The sequence below is a fragment of the Eleutherodactylus coqui genome, chromosome 1 (assembly GCF_035609145.1).
Source record: "Eleutherodactylus coqui strain aEleCoq1 chromosome 1, aEleCoq1.hap1, whole genome shotgun sequence".
NCBI lineage: Eukaryota > Metazoa > Chordata > Amphibia > Anura > Eleutherodactylidae > Eleutherodactylus > Eleutherodactylus coqui.
In genome coordinates, this window is record NC_089837.1 from 175,677,114 (window position 1) to 175,697,110 (window position 19,997).

The window sequence follows — 19,997 nt, forward strand, 5'->3', positions numbered from 1 at the left end:
TTTTATGTGTAGACATTACATGTTTATGACTAGTATGAAATCTGAAGTCTTATGCCAATGTTTTAGCTAGCAATTGTCTTACTTGAGTACACGCTCAATTTTTAAAAACGTATTTCTGAGGCCAGGGGCTATAAGACCAGGAGCAGACATATAACTTGTTCAACATATTCAGCTTCACAGTGGTCCAAAGGAGGAACAGGAGGTTCACAAGCACTGGCATAACTATAGGGATACAGGGGATGCAGTTGCACCCGGGCCCAGGAGCCTTAGAGGGCCCATAAGGCCTCTCTTCTCCATATAGGGAGCCCAGTACTATGAATAAAGCATTATAGTTGGGGGCCCTGTTACAGGTTTTGCATTGGGGCCCAAGAGCTTCAAGTTATTCCTCTGCATTAAGGGGTTAAGAGAAGTTAGTGGGGGCCCAAGATAAACTTTTGCACCCGGGCCCATGAGCCTTTAGCTATGCCCCTGTAAGTATTAGGCTACACTCATTCCCTTCCCAGCTCACTCTCTCGATGGTTCTGTTATAGATGCATGAACCCAGACAGACAATCATAGAGCCTTTATGATTTTTGAAGCTGCTTTGTGATTGGCTGATAGCTGATGATGCAGTATTTGTATGTCTGAACAGTTTACAGTTAGGGAAGAAGTAGCAAAAGGAGTATTTGCAGTACAGGAAGTTAGCTCCCTAACAGGAAGTTAAGTCCGTCACTACGCTACCGCACACAAACACGGATGGTATCATTATTTTATTCACTGTCATAAACCTTTAGGGATTATACATTTTTCACCAGAGAATATTAAGGCTATTTGGCTGTTTTCCAGAGATATAAGAACAAAAATATATATATTTTAAAATGATTATTTATTTTAAATAAGAGACCATAGAGTAAGTTGTAGGTATGCTGGTGGAAGGAGGGGCTTCACTTTGTTTTTGCACAGGAACCCTCAGTTGCCTCTATCACTGTAAACCAATTTCAAAACTAAGGAAAATTTGAAAAAAAATGCTAAAAATTAAGCCTTTGATCAAAGTCATGGTATCAATGCGGCCCCAGAGATGAAAATGGGTAATCTAAGATGTATAAAGACTAGAGATGAGCGAGCACCAAAATGCTCGGGTGCTCGTTACTCGGGACGAAATTTTCGTGATGCTCGAGGGTTCGTTTCGAGTAACGAACCCCATTGAAGTCAATGGGCGACCCGAGCATTTTTGTATTTCGCCGATGCTCGCTAAGGTTTTCATGTGTGAAAATCTGGGCAATTCAAGAAAGTGATGGGAACGACACAGCAACGGATAGGGCAGGCGAGGGGCTACATGTTGGGCTGCATCTCAAGTTCACAGGTCCCACTATTAAGCCACAATACCGGCAAGAGTGGCCCCCCCCCCCCCAACAACCTTTACTTCTGAAAAGCCCTCATTAGCAATGCATACCTTAGCTAAGCACCACACTACCTCCAACAAAGCACAATCACTGCCTGCATGACACTCCGCTGCCACTTCTCCTGGGTTACATGCTGACCAACCCCCCCCCCCCCACGACCCAGTGTCCACAGCGCACACCAAACTGTCCCTGCCCAGCCTTCAGCTGCCCTCATGCCACGCCACACTCATGTCTATTTATAAGTGCGTCTGCCAGAGGAAAAGCAGGCACACACTGCAGAGGGTTGGCACGGCTAGGCAGCGACCCTCTTTAAAAGGGGCGGGGCGATAGCCCACAATGCTGTACAGAAGCAATGAGAAATATAATCCTGTGCCACCGCCATCAGGAGCTGCACACGTGGGCATAGCAATGGGGAACCTATGTGCCACACACTATTCATTCTGTCAAGGTGTCTGCATGCCCCAGTCAGACCGCGGTTTTTAATTCATAGACACAGGCAGGTACAACTCCCTATTGTGAAGTCCCTGTGGACCGACAGCATGGGTGGCTCCCTGGAACCCACCGGCGGTACATAAAAATATCCCATTGCATTGCCCAACACAGCTGAGGTAGTAATGTCGTGCTTAATGCAGGTGGGCTTTGGCCCACACTGCATGCCCCAGTCTGACTGGGGTTCTTTAGATGTGGAAACAGATGCATTTATAATTCCCTGTGGACCCACAGCATGGGTGGCTCCCTGGAACCCACCGGCGGTACATAAAAATATCCCATTGCATTGCCCAACACAGCTGAGGTAGTAATGTCGTGCTTAATGCAGGTGGGCTTCGGCCCACACTGCATGCCCCAGTCAGACTGGGGTTCTTTAGATGTGGAAACAGATGCATTTATAATTCTCTGTGGACCCACAGCATGGGTGGGTGCCAGGAAGCCACCGGCGGTACATAAATATATCCCATTGCATTGCCCAACACAGCAGATGTAACGTCAGCTGTAATGCAGGTGGGCTAAAAATTCATTTGATTACACTGTAGGCGAGGGCCCACAAAAATTGCTGTATCAACAGTACTAATGTACATCCAAAAAATTGGCCATGGCCAACCAAGAGGGCAGGTGAAACCCATTAATCGCTTTGGTTAATGTGGCTTAAGTGGTAACTAGGCCTGGAGGCAGCCCAGTTTAACGAAAAATTGGTTCAAGTTAAAGTTTCAACGCTTTTAAGAGCATTGAAACGTATAAAAATTGTTTAGAAAAATTATATGAGTGAGCCTTGTGGCCCTAAGAAAAATTGCCCGTTCGGCGTGATTACGTGAGGTTTCAGGAGGAGGAGCAGGAGGAGGAGGAATATTATACACAGATTGATGAAGCAGAAATGTCCCCGTTTTGGATGGTGAGAGAGAACGATGCTTCCATCCGGGGGTGCAGCCTACGTATTGCTTAGCTATCACTGCTGTCCGCTGGTGGAGAAGAGAAGTCTGGGGAAATCCAGGCTTTGTTCATCTTGATGAGTGTAAGCCTGTCGGCACTGTCGGTTGACAGGTGGGTACGCTTATCTGTGATGATTCCCCCAGCCACACTAAACACACTCTCTGACAAGACGCTAGCCGCAGGACAAGCAAGCACCTCCAGGGCATACAGCGCTAGTTCAGGCCACGTGTCCAGCTTCGACACCCAGTAGTTGTAGGTGGCAGAGGCGTCACGGAGGACGGTCGTGCGATCGGCTACGTACTCCCTCACCATCCTTTTACAGTGCTCCCGCCGACTCAGCCTTGACTGGGGAGCGGTGACACAGTCTTGCTGGGGAGCCATAAAGCTGGCAAAGGCCTTGGAGAATGTTCCCCTGCCTGCGCTGTACATGCTGCCTGATCTCTGCGCCTCCCCTGCTACCTGGCCCTTGGAACTGCGCCTTCTGCCACTAGCGCTGTCGGATGGGAAGTTTACCATCAGTTTGTCCACCAGCGCCCTGTGGTATAGCATCATTCTCGAACCCCTTTCCTCTTCGGGAATGAGAGTGCAAAGGCTCTCCTTATACCGTGGATCGAGCAGTGTGTACACCCAGTAATCCGTAGTGGCCAGAATGCGTGTAACGCGAGGGTCACGAGAAAGGCATCCTAACATGAAGTCAGCCATGTGTGCCAGGGTACCTGTACGCAACACATGGCTGTCTTCACTAGGAAGATCACTTTCAGGATCCTCCTCCTCCTCCTCCTCTTCCTCCTCCTCAGGCCATACACGCTGAAAGGATGACAGGCAAGCAGCATGGGTACCGTCAGCAGTGGGCCAAGCTGTCTCTTCCCCCTCCTCCTCATCCTCCTCATGCTCCTCCTCCTCCTCCTGAACGCGCTGAGATATAGACAGGAGGGTGCTCTGACTATCCAGCGACATACTGTCTTCCCCCGGCTCTGTTTCCAAGCGCAAAGCGTCTGCCTTTATGCTTTGCAGGGAACTTCTCAAGATGCATAGCAGAGGAATGGTGACGCTAATGATTGCAGCATCACCGCTCACCACCTGGGTAGACTCCTCAAATTTTCCAAGGACCTGGCAGATGGCTGCCAACCAGGCCCACTCTTATGTAAAGAATTGAGGAGGCTGACTCCCACTGCGCCGCGCAAGTTGGAGTTGGTATTTCACTATAGCTCTACGCTGCTCATAGAGTCTGGCCAACATGTGGAGCGTAGAGTTCCACTGTGTGGGCACGTCGCACAGCAGTCGGTGCACTGGCAGATTAAACCGATGTTGCAGGGTACGCAGGGTGGCAGCGTGCGTGTGTGATTTGCGGAAATGTGCGCAGATCCGGCGCACCTTTCCGAGCAGGTATGACAAGTGGGGGTAGCTTTTCAGAAAGCGCTGAACCACCAAATTAAACACATGGGCCAGGCATGGCACGTGCGTGAGGCTGCCGAGCTGCAGAGCCGCCACCAGCTTACGGCCGTTGTCACACACGACCATGCCCGGTTGGAGGCTCAGCGGCGCAAGCCAGCGGTCGGTCTGCTCTGTCAGACCCTGCAGCAGTTCGTGGGCCGTGTGCCTCTTCTCTCCTAAGCTGAGTAGTTTCAGCACGGCCTGCTGACGCTTGCCCACCGCTGTGCTGCCACGCCGCGTGACACCGACTGCTGGCGACTTGCTGCTGCTGACACATCTTGATTGCGAGACGGAGGTTGCGTAGGAGGAGGAGGAGGGTGGTTTAGTGGAGGAAGCATACACCCCCGCAGATACCACCACCGAGCTGGGGCACGCAATTCGGGGGGTGGGTAGGACGTGAGCGGTCCCAGGCTCTGACTCTGTCCCAGCCTCCACTAAATTCACCCAATGTGCCGTCAGGGAGATATAGTGGCCCTGCCCGCCTGTGCTTGTCCACGTGTCTGTTGTTAAGTGGACCTTGGCAGTAACCGTGTTGGTGAGGGCGCGTACAATGTTGCGGGAGACGTGGTCGTGCAGGCCTGGGACGGCACATCGGAAAAAGTAGTGGCGACTGGGAACCGAGTAGCGTGGGGCCGCCGCCGCCATCATGCTTTTGAAAGCCTCCGTTTCCACAAGACTATACGGCAGCATCTCTAGGCTGATCAATTTTGCAATGTGCACGTTTAACGCTTGAGCGTGCGGGTGCGTGGCGTCGTACTTGCGCTTGCGCTCAAACTGTGGCGCTAGCGACGTCTGGACGCTACGCTGAGAGACATTGCTGGATGGGGCCGAGGACAGCGGAGGTGAGGGTGTGGGTGCAGGCCAGGAGACGGTAGTGCCTGTGTCCTCAGAGGGGGGTTGGATCTCAGTGGCAGGTTGGGGCACAGGGGGAGAGGCAGTGGTGCAAACCGGAGGCGGTGAACGGGCATCGTCCCACCTTGTGGGGTGCTTGGCCATCATATGCCTGCGCATGCTGTTGGTGGTGCCTCCCCAGCTGATCTTGGCGCGACAAAGGTTGCACACCACTGTTCATCAGTCGTCAGGCGTCTCTGTGAAAAACTGCCACACCGTAGAGCACCTTGACCTGTGCAGGGTGGCATGGCGCGAGGGGGCGCTTTGGGAAACAGTTGGTGGATTATTCAGTCTGGCCCTGCCTCTACCCCTGGCCACCGCACTGGCTTGGCCTGTGCCCACACCCTGACTTGGGCCTCCGCGTCCTCCCCCGCGTCCACGTCCTATAGGCCTACCCCTACCCCTCAGCATGGTGTATTACCAGTGATTTGATTTCCCAGGCAGGAAATAAATTGGCGCAAGCCTGCTGTTAAACGTAGCTGGCTGCTTATGATTTGTTTACTATCTCCACCCACCACACACGTACACAGAACGCTGAGGACTGACAGAGGCAGGGCACATAGAATGTTTCCCTTTTTTTAAAAAGAAAAGGCCCACTGACTATATTCAATCAGATAAGATATGAGTTGCACAGAAATGCAGTTATATGAAGTGCAGCACAGCGGTTACTTTTCCCAGGCAGCAAATAAATTGGCGCAAGCCTGCAGGACAAATAGAATGTTTCCCTTTTTGGGAAACGGAGGGCCCACTGACTATATTCAATCAGATAAGATATGTGTTGCACAGAAATGCAGTTATATGAAGTGCAGTACAGCGGTTACTTTTCCCAGGCAGCAAATAAATTGGCGCAAGCCTGCAGGACAAATAGAATGTTTCCCTTTTTGGGAAACGGAGGCCCCACTGACTATATTCAATCAGATAAGATATGTGTTGCACAGAAATGCAGTTATATGAAGTGTAGCACAGCGGTTACTTTTCACAGGCAGCAAATAAATTGGCGCAAGCCTGCAGGACAAATAGAATGTTTCCCTTTTTGGGAAACGGAGGGCCCACTGACTATATTCAATCAGATAAGATATGTGTTGCACAGAAATGCAGTTATATGAAGTGCAGCACAGCGGTTACTTTTCACAGGCAGCAAATAAATTGGCGCAAGCCTGCAGGACAAATTGAATGTTTCCCTTTTTGGGAAACGGAGGGCCCACTGACTATATTCAATCAGATAAGATATGTGTTGCACAGAAATGCAGTTATATGAAGTGCAGCACAGCGGTTACTTTTCACAGGCAGCAAATAAATTGGCGCAAGCCTGCAGGACAAATTGAATGTTTCCCTTTTTGGGAAACGGAGGGCCCACTGACTATATTCAATCAGATAAGATATGTGTTGCACAGAAATGCAGTTATATGAAGTGCAGCACAGCGGTTACTTTTCACAGGCAGCAAATAAATTGGCGCAAGCCTGCAGGACAAATTGAATGTTTCCCTTTTTGGGAAACGGAGGGCCCACTGACTATATTCAATCAGATAAGATATGTGTTGCACAGAAATGCAGTTATATGAAGTGCAGCACAGCGGTTACTTTTCACAGTAGTATTACTGCAAGGCGCAATGCTCTGCAGACAGCCGATTTTGAAAAGAAAAAAATATGCAACACTGCTAACAGCAGCCTGCACAGTACTGCACACGAATAGATGTGGCCCTAAGAAGGACCGTTGGGGTTCTTGAAGCCTACACTCACTAACACTCTCCCTGCCTAACCACCACTTCTATCCCTGGACTATTACTGCAAGGCGCAATGCTCTGCAGACTGCCGATTTTGAAAAAAAAAAATGTGTGCAACACTGCTAACAGCACCCTCCACAGTACTGCACACGGATAGATGTGGCCCTGAGAAGGACCGTTGGGGTTCTTGAAGCCTACACTAACTCCTAACACTCTCCCTATAGCAGCTCCGGCACCAACAGCACTTTCCCTCAGCTAACTCACAAGACATCTGAGGCGAGCCGCGGGAGGGGCCGACTTTTATACTCTGGTGACATCTGATCGCCCCAGCCACTCACAGCAGGGGGGTGGTATAGGGCTTGAACGTCACAGGGGGAAGTTGTAATGCCTTCCCTGTCTTTCAATTGGCCAGAAAAGCGCGCTAACGTCTCAGAGAGGAAACTGAAAGTAACCGGAACACCGCGTGGTACTCGTTACGAGTAACGAGCATCCCGAACACCCTAATATTCGCACGAATATCAAGCTCGGACAAGTACGTTCGCTCATCTCTAATAAAGACCACAGCTCCATGATGCATAATTTCTAACTGCTCATTTTAAAGATTTACTATTGTGGAAAGGACTTACAGTAGTTATGTACATCTGTCCATTGACATTTACATAGAAAGAGGTAAGTAACATACAGTTGACTCAATTTCTGCCCTAAAAAAAACTCATAAGATAGCAACTACCTAATGCAATGGTTTTCCGGCACCCCTGCATTGTTTTTCAGGGTAGAGCTTTAAATATAAGCTCTTCCCTGAAAAATAACCATTTTAATGTGAAAAAAAAAAAATTAAAAATATACTTACCTGTCTGCCGCTGCCGTGTCCCCTGCATGGATGAAGAACACATCTGTCACATGCGGCAGATGTTTTCTTTATCTCCGCAGGGAATAAAGAATTCCCTGCTGCACCTGTCATATCCGTGACATATGCGGCAAAGGAATTCTAAATCCCCGTGGGGAATGAAGAATTCCCAACCGCAGCTGTTACAGATGACAGCTACAGTAGGGGATCCAGCTGCCTGCACTGCATAATTGTTTTTCAGGGCAGGGCTTTAAATATAAGCCCTCCCCTCAAAAACAAGGCAAATTAATGTTAAAATAATAAAAAAACACATACTCACCTTCCTTCAGCTGCCGGGGCCCAGTCGCATCCTCTTTGCGCTGTCCCCAGTTCTGAAATGCAGTTCTTTCAGCAGCTAAAACAGTTGCTTGTAATGGGCTGAGGTGCTCAGCCAATCACAGGCAGCTCTCGACTGTCATTCATTCAGCGAGAGCTGCCTGTGATTGGCTGAGCACTGGGCTGCCAGCAAGCCCTGCAGTGATTTTCGGGGAAGTGCTTTAAATATAAGCCCTAACCTGAAAAACATCCCTAAAATGTGTAAAACAGAAAAAAAATATATACTCACCTCTCTGCAGCTGCCAGGGCTCAGGCGCATCTAGCTAAAATGCTGAAGAGATTTTGCTAAAATGCTATGAAGAGCTTTCAGCAGGTGGGGATTTAAAATCCTCACCTGCTGAAAGGGCTGCCTCCAATTGGCTGAGCACTCTGACCAATCAGAGGCAGCTTTCAGCTATTGAATGACAGCTGGGAGTTGCCTCTGATTGGTCAGAGTGCTCAGCCAATCAGAGGCAGCTAGAGATGAGCGAGCATGCTCGGATAAGGCAGTTACTCAAGTGAGCATCGCTCTTCTCGAGTAACTGCATTCTCATCTGAGGCTTGGGGGGCGGCGGGAAGTAGCGGGGGGGGGGGGAGAGAGAGATCTCTCTCACTCTCCCCCTGCTCCCCCTCGCCGCCCCCCAAGCTCGTCTCTACAGGCAGCCCTTTCAGCAGGTGGGGATTTTAAATCCCTGTGTGCTGAAAGCTCTTCATAGCAGTTCAAGGGAAGACCCAGCTAGATGCGCCTAAGCCTCGGCAGCTGCAGAGAGCTGAGTATATATATTTTTGTATTTTTTACATATTTTAGGGATGTTTTTCAGGGAAGGGCTTATATTTAAAGCCCTTTCCCGAAAATCACTTCAGGGCTTTCCGGCAGCCCATTGCTGTCACAGTGTTCAGTGAGAAGGGGACTCCTCGCAGAGATGAAGAAATCCTCTGCCACAGCTGTCACAAAGGATCGCAATGTTCTCTCTATGTCAATAGGGCTGCCGCTGGCCCCATTGACCAAAGGTGAAACCCCTGGATGTGACAGTATTCAGGGGTTTCAGATCCAAGGAATCCCTTGCTGCAGCTGTCACAGCCGCAGCAGGGAATAGCGGGCAGCGCACTTTTTGTGTGGAAAAACACTGCCTGATCCATTTTTTCTGTGTGCAGCACGCGAATTTTGGAACACATACGTTATGTGCACAAAAATTTGCGCGTTAAAATGCCCATGTGAATGAGCCCTAAGGGCTTAATATTCTAGCACAGTGTTGGCGTACCAATGGCACGCAGAGTCCTTCCTGCTGGCACACGTCACCATCGGACACTCACCTGCCGGTATTCATTCAACACCGCTCAGCGCTGCTATATGCGCTGTTCCCAGCGCACACTGTGATGTCAGTGTGCAGACGGGATTCTCCTCCCCCGACGTCTCCTACTTGGTTCCGAGAGAGCAGGGGGAGTAGGCGTCCGGCATATAAACTTTTTCTTCCCCACTTCTGCCCTAATCAGCAATTCCAGCAAACTGATCGATTGTTTGGGTTGACTAATTCACCAAACAACCAATCAGGTTGCTGGAATTGACGATTAGGGTCGAAGTGGGGAGAAAAAGTTAATATGGGTCCGGCAGCACACTGATGTCAGTGTGCACCAGCGATTAGGCAGAAGAGGAGCAGCGCTTCCATGAGGGGGAGGGGTAAGTATGTGGGTCAGGGGAGAGCATTATTACTGCTCTTGGCCACTGAGGGGTGTCACTATTTTCACTGCTGGGGGATCGCTAGGGGGGTGTCACTATTATTACTGCTGGGGGGTGTCACTATTATCACTGCTGGGTGACTGCTGGGGGGTGTCACTATCATTACTGCTGGGGGTCCGCTGGGAAGTGTCACTATTATTACTGCTAGGGGGCCACTCTGGGGGGTGTCACTATTAATACTGCTGGGGGGCCACTCTGTGGGGTGTCACTATTATTACTGCTGGTGGGTGTCACTATTATTACTGCTGGGGGGGCCGCTCTGAGGGGTGTTACTATTATTACCACTGGGGGGGTCACTATTACTGCTAGGGGGGGTCACTATTATACTGGGGGCCGCTGTGGAATGTCCCTATTATCACTGGGGCCGCTGGGGGGGTCACTATTATCACTGGGGTGTCACTACTACCGCTCGGGTATGTTTACATGAGGCGGAAAAGGGCAGGGCTTTTTCAAAATAGACGGGGTGCAGATTTTGACAGCTTTTTGGATGCAGAAATGCTGCAGAAGTTTCCACAGAAATTTCCGCTGAGGACATCCTGCAGCATTTCTGTGTCCAAAAAGCAGTCAGAAACTGCACCCCATCTATTTTGAAGCGGCCCTGTCCTTTTTATAATTGCAGGGGCAAAATCATACGTCGTATTAAGCCCCGCCCCCTGATATGTTGGCACTTAGTGATAAATAAGTGGGTTTCGGGTTGCAGTTCGGTCTCTAAAAGGTTCACCATCACTGTCCTAGCACATAAAAACAGCGTAGGTGAGTAGGTGAGTTTTGAATGAATGAGCTAAAACCCACTAAAAAAACAAACATTTAGCACGTTATATTATTTAGTCATAAATCATCTTGACAACATTTGAACTTCCCAGACCAGAGACTGAGAGGTATAAATCTAAAATTCAAAGCTTTTAATGTTTAAGCCTCAGGTTTAAGGTTTTGCTTACTTGATCTTATTTCACCATCTTCTGATGAAACACAATATCGAAGCAGCAGTATCAGAAAAGTTGAAAGCTTGTAAGTTACACATGCCATCTATGGAATAAATATAGATACCTAAAGGAGAGATGTAAAATGAAAATACAAGTTAGCATTATTTAATACTTTATAACAGCTCTATAAAAACTACTTAAAAGAGGTATCCACCTACACCCAGCAATGAGTTGATTGTTGAATCCTCAGAGATCAGTTGTTAATCCTGGAACAAGCTTCTAGCACCTACACATATTGCTGTAGGAGGAATGCTAAAATACAAAATGCATTCTGAAGGTCAATTGAGTGACCATATAGCACATGATCATACCAAGTCCTCCAGAGCAAGAACTACTTTTTGTGCTTCTTCTCTGGTTAAATGGGTGAAGGTGGGTTATCAAGCAGCATACTCCTATTATATCCATATGGTCTAATAGGGCAGTTCAACATGGGTTGACTTTTTAAGACAATCTCTATAACTTACAAGTTATACAACAACACACGGTTGTCTTGCATATAAAAAAATCACTTCTAAACTGTATAGTTACTCTGAATTCACTGTTAAATCTGTATTAACCCTTTCCAATCCAATTTGTATCCTGGTTTTCCTAGGGGGCTTACTCTTTTTCTGCTGTTATACAACGATGCTATATGCTGGCTAAATCCAGTACCACATGGGGTGATACTTTGGATCGGCCCCAACAGTGGAGAGGCTGGCAGTATACAGTAAGAGAACCCCGTCGGACGTCTTCCAACATCGGAGCTGTGCAGCCTTAAAGGGGTTGTCCCGCGGCAGCAAGTGGGTCTATACACTTCTGTATGGCCATATTAATGCACTTTGTAATGTACATTGTGCATTAATTATGAGCCATACAGAAGTTATAAGAAGTTTTTCACTTACCTGCTCCGTTGCTAGCGTCCTCGTTTCCATGGAGCCCGCCTAATTTTCGGCGTCTAATGGCCAAATTAGACGCGCTTGCGCAGTCCGGGTCTTCTTCTTTTCTCAATGGGGCCGCTCGTGCAGGATGCCGACTCCGTGTAGCTCCGCCCCGTCACGTGCCGATTCCAGTCAATCAGGAGGCTGGAATCGGCAATGGACCGCACAGAAGCCCTGCGGTCCACCGAGGGAGAAGATCCCGGCGGCCATCTTCAGCCGGTAAGTAAGAAGTCACCGGAGCGCGGGGATTCAGGTAAGCTCTGTGCGGATTTTTCTTTAGGTCCCTGCATCGGGGTTGTCTCGCGCCGAACGGGGGGGGGGGGGGTTGAAAAAAAAAAAACCCGTTTCGGCGTGGGACAACCCCTTTAAATCATAATGTCTTAAGACGTCAGACAAGGGTTAAGAGACAAGACTGACTAACAACTTACTGAGAAATAAGATCGCATGCTGCCCATAAAAGTCTATGGAAAGATAAGGGTATAATAGGGATAAGGAACTGAGTGAGAAAGAAGAAGAGAGAACTACACAGACATACTGCTGCAGATAATAGTAAGTGTTTAACTGTCTCATAGCTACTGGAATCACATTTACACTACTCAATACTTCATATTGTCCCACATTTGGCTGTTTCTCTGTATAAGAGAGCTAGTGATAGGAGAGCAGAATCTCCTCTTCTCTGTGCACAGTGTCTAGAGAAATCACAGCAGCTGGTCTCTATTCAGCAACTCAGGATACAGTTTATACAGGATGCAGGATACAGTTTATATAATTACTGGATATTGTGCTACCCCTCATGTATAGTACGCACACAAGGGATTATTCTGAAAAGCGAACTGAAACGAGAGGTATGCTTCAATTCTACAACCATAGACTGTGTTATATAGCTGTATTGTATATTCTGCTCTATTTTTAACCTCGCTACAGTTAAGATTGAGCTCCTCTCAAACAGAGCTAGTTCTACTTTAAATGGCTGTAGCTACAGTCCTATTAGGACTACAAACATGATATTAATGTCATTTTAAATCTAGGATTCTTCAAACCAACATCAAAAGCATATTTATAGCCCTTACAGAACTGGAGCTAAAGACATTTAAAGTGGGGTCAGGAATATTGAATTTAAGCTGTCATTTCAATCAGTGTGTGTAGGAAAGAGAGGGAAGGGAGGATGAGGGAATTAACAGACAGCAGAGAAGATCTATGATTCTCCTTTATACCTTCCTGCCCCAGGGGTGGGCTAACATGGACTTTTGTTCATGTTATCACCCCCATTATTTAGAAATCATATTTACTCTCTGATTGTTACAAATGGGGTTTTTCCCAGAAAAGTAGTGAAATGAGGAGGACTTGCTCATCTAATCACTCCTCTGCACTGTTTAACCTTTCAACCCCACAGATGTTGCAGAAAAAAAATAAAACTTTTTTCTCTTTATACAAGGCTTTAAATATTGAAAACATAATCAGTATTGCCACATCCATAACAACCCCTACTATAAAATATTACATTATTTGTCCAACACAGTAAATTCTCTAAACCCCCCTAAAAACAGAAGTCAAAATAACAGTCTTCTGATAATTTCACTTGCCCAAAGCAGGAATAAAAAATAGTTAAAAACTAGAGATGAGCGAGCACCAAAATGCTCGGGTGCTCGTTACTCGAGACGAATTTTTCGCGATGCTCGAGGGTTCGTTTCGAGTAACGAACCCCATTGAAGTCAATGGGCAACTCGAGCATTTTTGTATATCGCCGATGCTCGCTAAGGTTTTCATTTGTGAAAATCGGGGCAATTCAAGAAAGTGATGGGAACGACACAGAAACGGATAGGGCAGGCGAGGGGCTACATGTTGGGCTGCATCTCAAGTTCCCAGGTCCCACTATTAAGCCATAATAGCAGCAAGAGTGGGCCCCCCCACAACAACTTTAACATCTGAAAAGCCCTCATTAGCAATGCATACCTTAGCTAAGCACCACACTACCTCCAACAAAGCACAATCACTGCCTGCATGACACTCCGCTGCCACTTCTCCTGGGTTACATGCTGCCAAATCCCCCCCCCCCACGACCCAGTGTCCACAGCGCACACCAAACTGTCCCTGCCCAGCCTTCAGCTGCCCTCATGCCACGCCACCCTCATGTCTATTTATAAGTACGTCTGCCACAGGAAAAGCAGGCACACACTGCAGAGGGTTGGCACGGCTAGGCAGCGACCCTCTTTAAAAGGGACGAGGCGATAGCCCACAATGCTGTACAGAAGCAATGAGAAATCCAATCCTGTGCCACCTCCATCTGGAGCTGCACATGTGGGCATAGCAATGGGGAACCTATGTGCCACACACTATTCATTCTATCAAGGTGTCTGCATACCCCAGTCAGACCGCGGTTTTTTATATATAGTCACAGGCAGGTACAACTCCGCAATGGGAATTCCGTGTGCACCCACAGCATGGGTGGCTCCCTGGAACCCACCGGCGGTACATAAAAATATCCCATTGCATTGCCCATCAAGGCTGAGGTAGTAATGTCATGTTTAATGCAGGTGGGCTTCGGCCCACACTGCATGCCCCAGTCAGACTGGGGTTCTTTAGAAGTGGAAACAGATGCATTTACATCTCCCTGTGGACCCACAGCATGGGTGGCTCCCTGGAACCCACCGGCGGTACATAAAAATATCCCATTGCATTGCCCATCACAGCTGAGGTAGTAATGTCATGTTTAATGCAGGTGGGCTTCAGCCCACACTGCATGCCCCAGTCAGACTGGGGTTCTTTAGAAGTGGAAACAGATGCATTTACAACTCCCTGTGGACCCACAGCATGGGTGGGTGCCAGGAAGCCACCGGCGGTACATAAATATATCCCATTGCATTGCCCAACACAGCTGAGGTAGTAATCTCATGTTTAATGCAGGTGGGCTTCGGCCCACACTGCATGCCCCAGTCAGACTGGGGTTCTTTAGAAGTGGAAACAGATGCATTTACAACTCCCTGTGGACCCACAGCATGGGTGGGTGCCAGGAAGCCACCAGCGGTACATAAATATATCCCATTGCATTGCCCAACACAGCTGAGGTAGTAATGTCATGTTTAATGCAGGTGGGCTTCGGCCCACACTGCATGCCCCAGTCAGACTGGGGTTCTTTAGAAGTGGAAACAGATACATTTACAACTCCCTGTGGACCCACAGCATGGGTGGCTCCCTGGAACCCACCGGCGCTACATAAAAATATCCCATTGCATTGCCCAACACAGCGGATGTAACGTCAGCTGTAATGCAGGTGGGCTAAAAATTCATTTGATTACACTGTAGGCGAGGGCCCACAAAAATTGCTGTATCAACAGTACTAATGTACATCAGAAAAATTGGCCATGGCCAACCAAGAGGGCAGGTGAAACCCATTAATCGCTTTGGTTAATGTGGCTTAATTGGTAACTAGGCCAGGAGGCAGCCCAGTTAAAATAAAAATTGGTGGAGGTGAAAGTTTCAACGCTTTAATGAGCATTGAAACGTATAAAAATTGTTTAGAAAAATTATATGACTGAGCCTTGTGGGCCTCAGAAAAATTGCCCGTTCGGCGTGATTATGTGAGGTTTCAGGAGGAGGAGCAGGAGGAGGAGGAGGAATATTATACACAGATTGATGAAGCGAAAAGTTCCCCGTTTTTGATGGGGATACAGAACGATGCTTCCATCCGCGGGTGCAGCCTACGTATTGCTTAGGTATCGCTGCTGTCCGCTGGTGGAGAAGAGAAGTCTGGGGAAATCCAGGCTTTGTTCATCTTGTTGAGTGTTAGCCTGTTGGCACTGACGGTTGACAGGCGGGTACGCTTATCTGTGATGATTCCCCCAGCCACACTAAACACCCTCTCTGACAAGACGCTAGCCGCAGGACAAGCAAGCACCTCCAGGGCATACAGCGCAAGTTCAGGCCACGTGTCCAGCTTCGACACCCAGTAGTTGTAGGGGGCAGAGGCGTCATGGAGGACGGTCGTGCGATCGGCTACGTACTCCCTCACCATCCTTTTACAGTGCTCCCGCCGACTCAGCCGTGACTGGGGAGCGGTGACACAGTCTTGCTGGGGAGCCATAAAGCTGTCAAGGGCCTTAAAGAGTGTTGGCCTGCCTGTGCTGTACATGCTGCCTTATCTCCACGCCTCCCCTGCTACCTGGCCCTCGGAACTGCGCCTTCGGCCACTAGCACTGTCGTATGGGAATTTTACCATCAGTTTGTCCGCCAGGGTCCTGTGGTATAGCAACACTCTCGAACCCCTTTCCTCTTCGGGTATGAGAGTGGAAAGGTTCTCCTTATACCGTGGGTCGAGCAGTGTGTACACCCAGTAATCCGTAGTGGCCAGAATGCGTGTAACGCGAGGGTCACGAGAAAGGCATCCTAACATGAAGTCAGCCATGTGTGCCAGGGTACCTGTACGCAACACATGGCTGTCCTCACTAGGAAGATCACTTTCAGGATCCTCCTCCTCCTCCTCCTCAGGCCATACACGCTGAAAGGATGATAGGCCAGCAGCATGTGTACCCTCACCAGTGGGCCAAGCTGTGTCTTCCCCCTCCTCCTCATCTTCCTCCTCCTCCTCCTCACCGCGCTGAGATATAGACAGGAGGGTGCTCTGACTATCCAGCAACATACTGTCTTCCCCCGACTCTGTTTCCGAGTGCAAAGCGTCTGCCTTTATGCTTTGCAGGGAACTTCTTAAGAGGCATAAAAGAGGAATGGTGATGCTAATGATTGCAGCATCGCCGCTCACCACCTGGGTAGACTCCTCAAAGTTTCGAAGGACCTGGCAGATGTCTGCCAACCAGGCCCACTCTTCTGAAAATAATTGAGGAGGCTGACTCCCACTGCGCCGCCCATGTTGGAGTTGGTATTCCACTATAGCTCTACGCTGCTCATAGAGCCTGGCCAACATGTGGAGCGTAGAGTTCCACCGTGTGGGCACGTCGCACAGCAGTCGGTGCACTGGCAGATTAAACCGATGTTGCAGGGTGCGCAGGGTGGCAGCGTCCGTGTGGGACTTGCGGAAATGTGCGCAGAGCTGGCGCACCTTTCCGAGCAGGTCTGACAAGCGTGGGTAGCTTTTCAGAAAGCGCTGAACCACCAAATTAAAGACGTGGGCCAGGCATGGCACGTGCGTGAGGCTGCTGAGCTGCAGAGCCGCCACCAGGTTACGGCCGTTGTCACACACGACCATGCCCGGTGGGAGGCTCAGCGGCGCAAGCCAGCGGTCGGTCTGCTCTGTCAGACCCTGCAGCAGTTCGTGGGCCGTGTGCCTCTTCTCTCCTAAGCTGAGTAGTTTCAGCACGGCCTGCTGACGCTTGCCCACCGCTGTGCTGCCACGACGCGCGACACCGGCTGCTGCCGACGTGCTGCTGCTGCTGACACATCTTGATTGCGAGACAGAGGTTGCGTTGGAGGAGGAGGGTGGTTTAGTGGAGGAAGCATACACCGCCGCAGATACCACCACCGAGCTGTGGCCCGCAATTCTGGGGGTGGGTAGGACGTGAGCGGTCCCAGGCTCTGACTCTGTCCCAGCCTCCACTAAATTCACCCAATGTGCCGTCAGGGAGATATAGTGGCCCTGCCCGCCTGTGCTTGTCCACGTGTCCGTTGTTAAGTGGACCTTGGCAGTAACCGCGTTGGTGAGGGCGCGTACAATGTTGCGGGAGACGTGGTCGTGCAGGGCTGGGACGGCACATCGGGAAAAGTAGTGGCGACTGGGAACTGAGTAGCGTGGGTCCGCCGCCGCCATCATACTTTTGAAGGACTCCGTTTCCACAACCCTATACGGCAGCATCTCCAGGCTGATAAATTTGGCTACGTGCCAGGAGACGGTAGTGCCTGTGTCCTCAGAGCGGGGTTGGATCTCAGTGGCAGGTTGGAGCACAGGGGGAGAGGCAGCGGTGCAAACCGGAGGCGGTGAACGGCCTTCGTCCCACCTTGTGGGGTGCTTGGCCATCATATGTCTGCGCATGCTGGTGGTGGTGAGGCTGGTGGTGGTAGCTCCCCGGCTGATCTTGGCGCGACAAAGGTTGCACACCACTGTTCGTCGGTCGTCTGCACTCTCAGTGAAAAACTGCCAGACCTTTGAGCACCTCGGCCTCTGCAGGGTGGCATGGCCCGAGGAGGCGCTTTGGGAAACAGTTGGTGGATTATTCGGTCTGGCCCTGCCTCTACCCCTGGCCACCGCACTGCCTCTTGCAACCTGCCCTGCTGCTGCCCTTGCCTCCCCCTCTGAAGACCTGTCCTCAGTAGGCGTAGCAAACCAGGTGGGGTCAGTCATCTCATTGTCCTGCTGCTCTTCCTCAGAATCCTCGGTGCGCTCCTCCCTCGGACTTAATGCCCTTACTACTACCTCACTGATAGACAACTGTGTCTCATCGTCATCGGCCTCCTCACCCACTGAAAGGTCTTGAGACAGTTGCCGGAAGTCCCCAGCCTCATCCCCCGGACCCCAGGAACTTTCCAATGGTTGGGCATCAGTCACGATAAACTCCTCTGGTGGGAGAGGAACCACTGCTGCCCAATCTGAGCAGGGGCCCGAGAACAGTTCCTGGGAGTCTGCCCGCTCCTCAGAATGTCCCATTTTCATGGAGTGAGGAGGCTGGGAGGAAGGAGGACCAGCAGCCAGAGGATTCTGAGTTGCAGCAGTGGACGGCGCAGAACTCTGGTTGGACGATAGGTTGCTGGAAGCACTTTCTGCCATCCACGACAGGACCTGCTCACACTGCTCATTTTCTAATAAAGGTCTACCGCGTGGACCCATTAAATGTGCTATGAATGTGGGGACGCCAGAAACGTGCCTCTCTCCTAATCCCGCAGCAGTCGGCTGCGATACACCTGGATCAGGAGCTCGGCCTGTGCCCACACCCGGACTAGGGCCTCCGCGTCCTCGGCCGCGCCCACGTCCTCTAGGCCTACCCCTACCCCTCAGCATGCTGTATTACCAGGAATGCAGAAACACAACACTGTAATTAAATGTGCCGCTTATTGGCCTGTGGTTGGAGGCTGAGTTAGCTTACGGAACGCCAGGAAATAATTTGGCGCAAGCCTGCTGTAACACTTAGCTGGCTGCGTATTTATTTGGAGAAATACTACCCCCAGCAGACACGGACCCAGAACACTGAGCAGAGTGACAGGCAGGCCAAATAGATTTTTTCCAAATATTTTTTTCAAAAGGACCACTGCGTATATTCAATCTATAATATGTCTTCTGGCCCTGCCTACACAATTCTGTCCCTGATGTGTGTGTCACGGAACTGCAGTGTTGCACTGTTATTAACTGCAACAGACCGGTGATTTCAGAGCCAGGAAATAATTTGGCGCAAGCCTGCTGTAACACTTAGCTGGCTGCGTATTTATTTGGAGAAATACTACCCCCAGCAGACACGGACTCAGAACACTGAGCAGAGTGACAGGCAGGCCAAATAGATTTTTTCCAAATATTTTTTTCAAAAGGACCACTGCGTATATTCAATCTATAATATGTCTTCTGGCCCTGCCTACACAATTCTGTCCCTGGAGTGTGTCACGGAACTGCAGTGTTGCACTGTTATTAACTGCAACAGAGCGGTGATTTCAGAGCCAGGAAATAATTTGGCGCAAGCCTGCTGTAACACTTAGCTGGCTGCGTATTTATTTGGAGAACTACTACCCCCAGCAGACATGGACCCAGAACACTGAGCAGAGTGACAGGCAGGCCAAATAGATTTTTTTCAAATATTTTTTTCAAAAGGACAACTGCGTATATATTCAATCTATAATATATGTCTTCTATCCCTGGAGTATTACTGCAGGGCGCAATGCTCTGCACGGCCGATATACCAAAAAAAAAAAAAAATGTGCAACACTGCTAAAAGCAGCCTCCACAGTACTGCACACGGTTAGATGTGGCCCTAAGAAGGACCGTTGGGGTTCTTGAAGCCTACAATAACTCCTAACGCTCTCCCTGCCTCCACACTTCTGTCCCTGGACTATTACTGCAGGGCGCAATGCTCTGCACGGCCGATATACCAAAAAAAAAAAAATGTGCAACACTGCTAAAAGCAGCCTCCACACTACTGCACACGGTTAGATGTGGCCCTAAGAAGGACCGTTGGGGTTCTTGAAGCCTACACTAACTCCTAACACTCTCCCTACAGCAGCTCCAACATGATACCACTGTTCCTCAGCTATCTCACAACGCATCTGAGGCGAGCCGCGGGAGGGGCCGATTTTTATACTCGGGTGACACCTGATCTCCCCAGCCACTGACTGCAGGTGGGTGGTATAGGGCTTGAACGTTGCAGGGGGAAGT

General features: G+C 49.7%; 1 protein-coding gene across 1 annotated transcript in view; it reads right to left on the reverse strand.

Annotated features, from left to right (window-relative positions):
- COL21A1 (collagen type XXI alpha 1 chain) overlaps positions 1-19,997 on the reverse strand; it is a 294,411-nt gene that overhangs the window by 199,951 nt on the left and 74,463 nt on the right. Inside the window, exon 2 of the mRNA XM_066603971.1 lies at positions 10,734-10,842. Within this exon, the coding sequence (XP_066460068.1) occupies positions 10,734-10,821 (88 nt within the window). The 5' untranslated portion in view covers positions 10,822-10,842. The remainder of the gene's footprint in view (positions 1-10,733; positions 10,843-19,997) is intronic.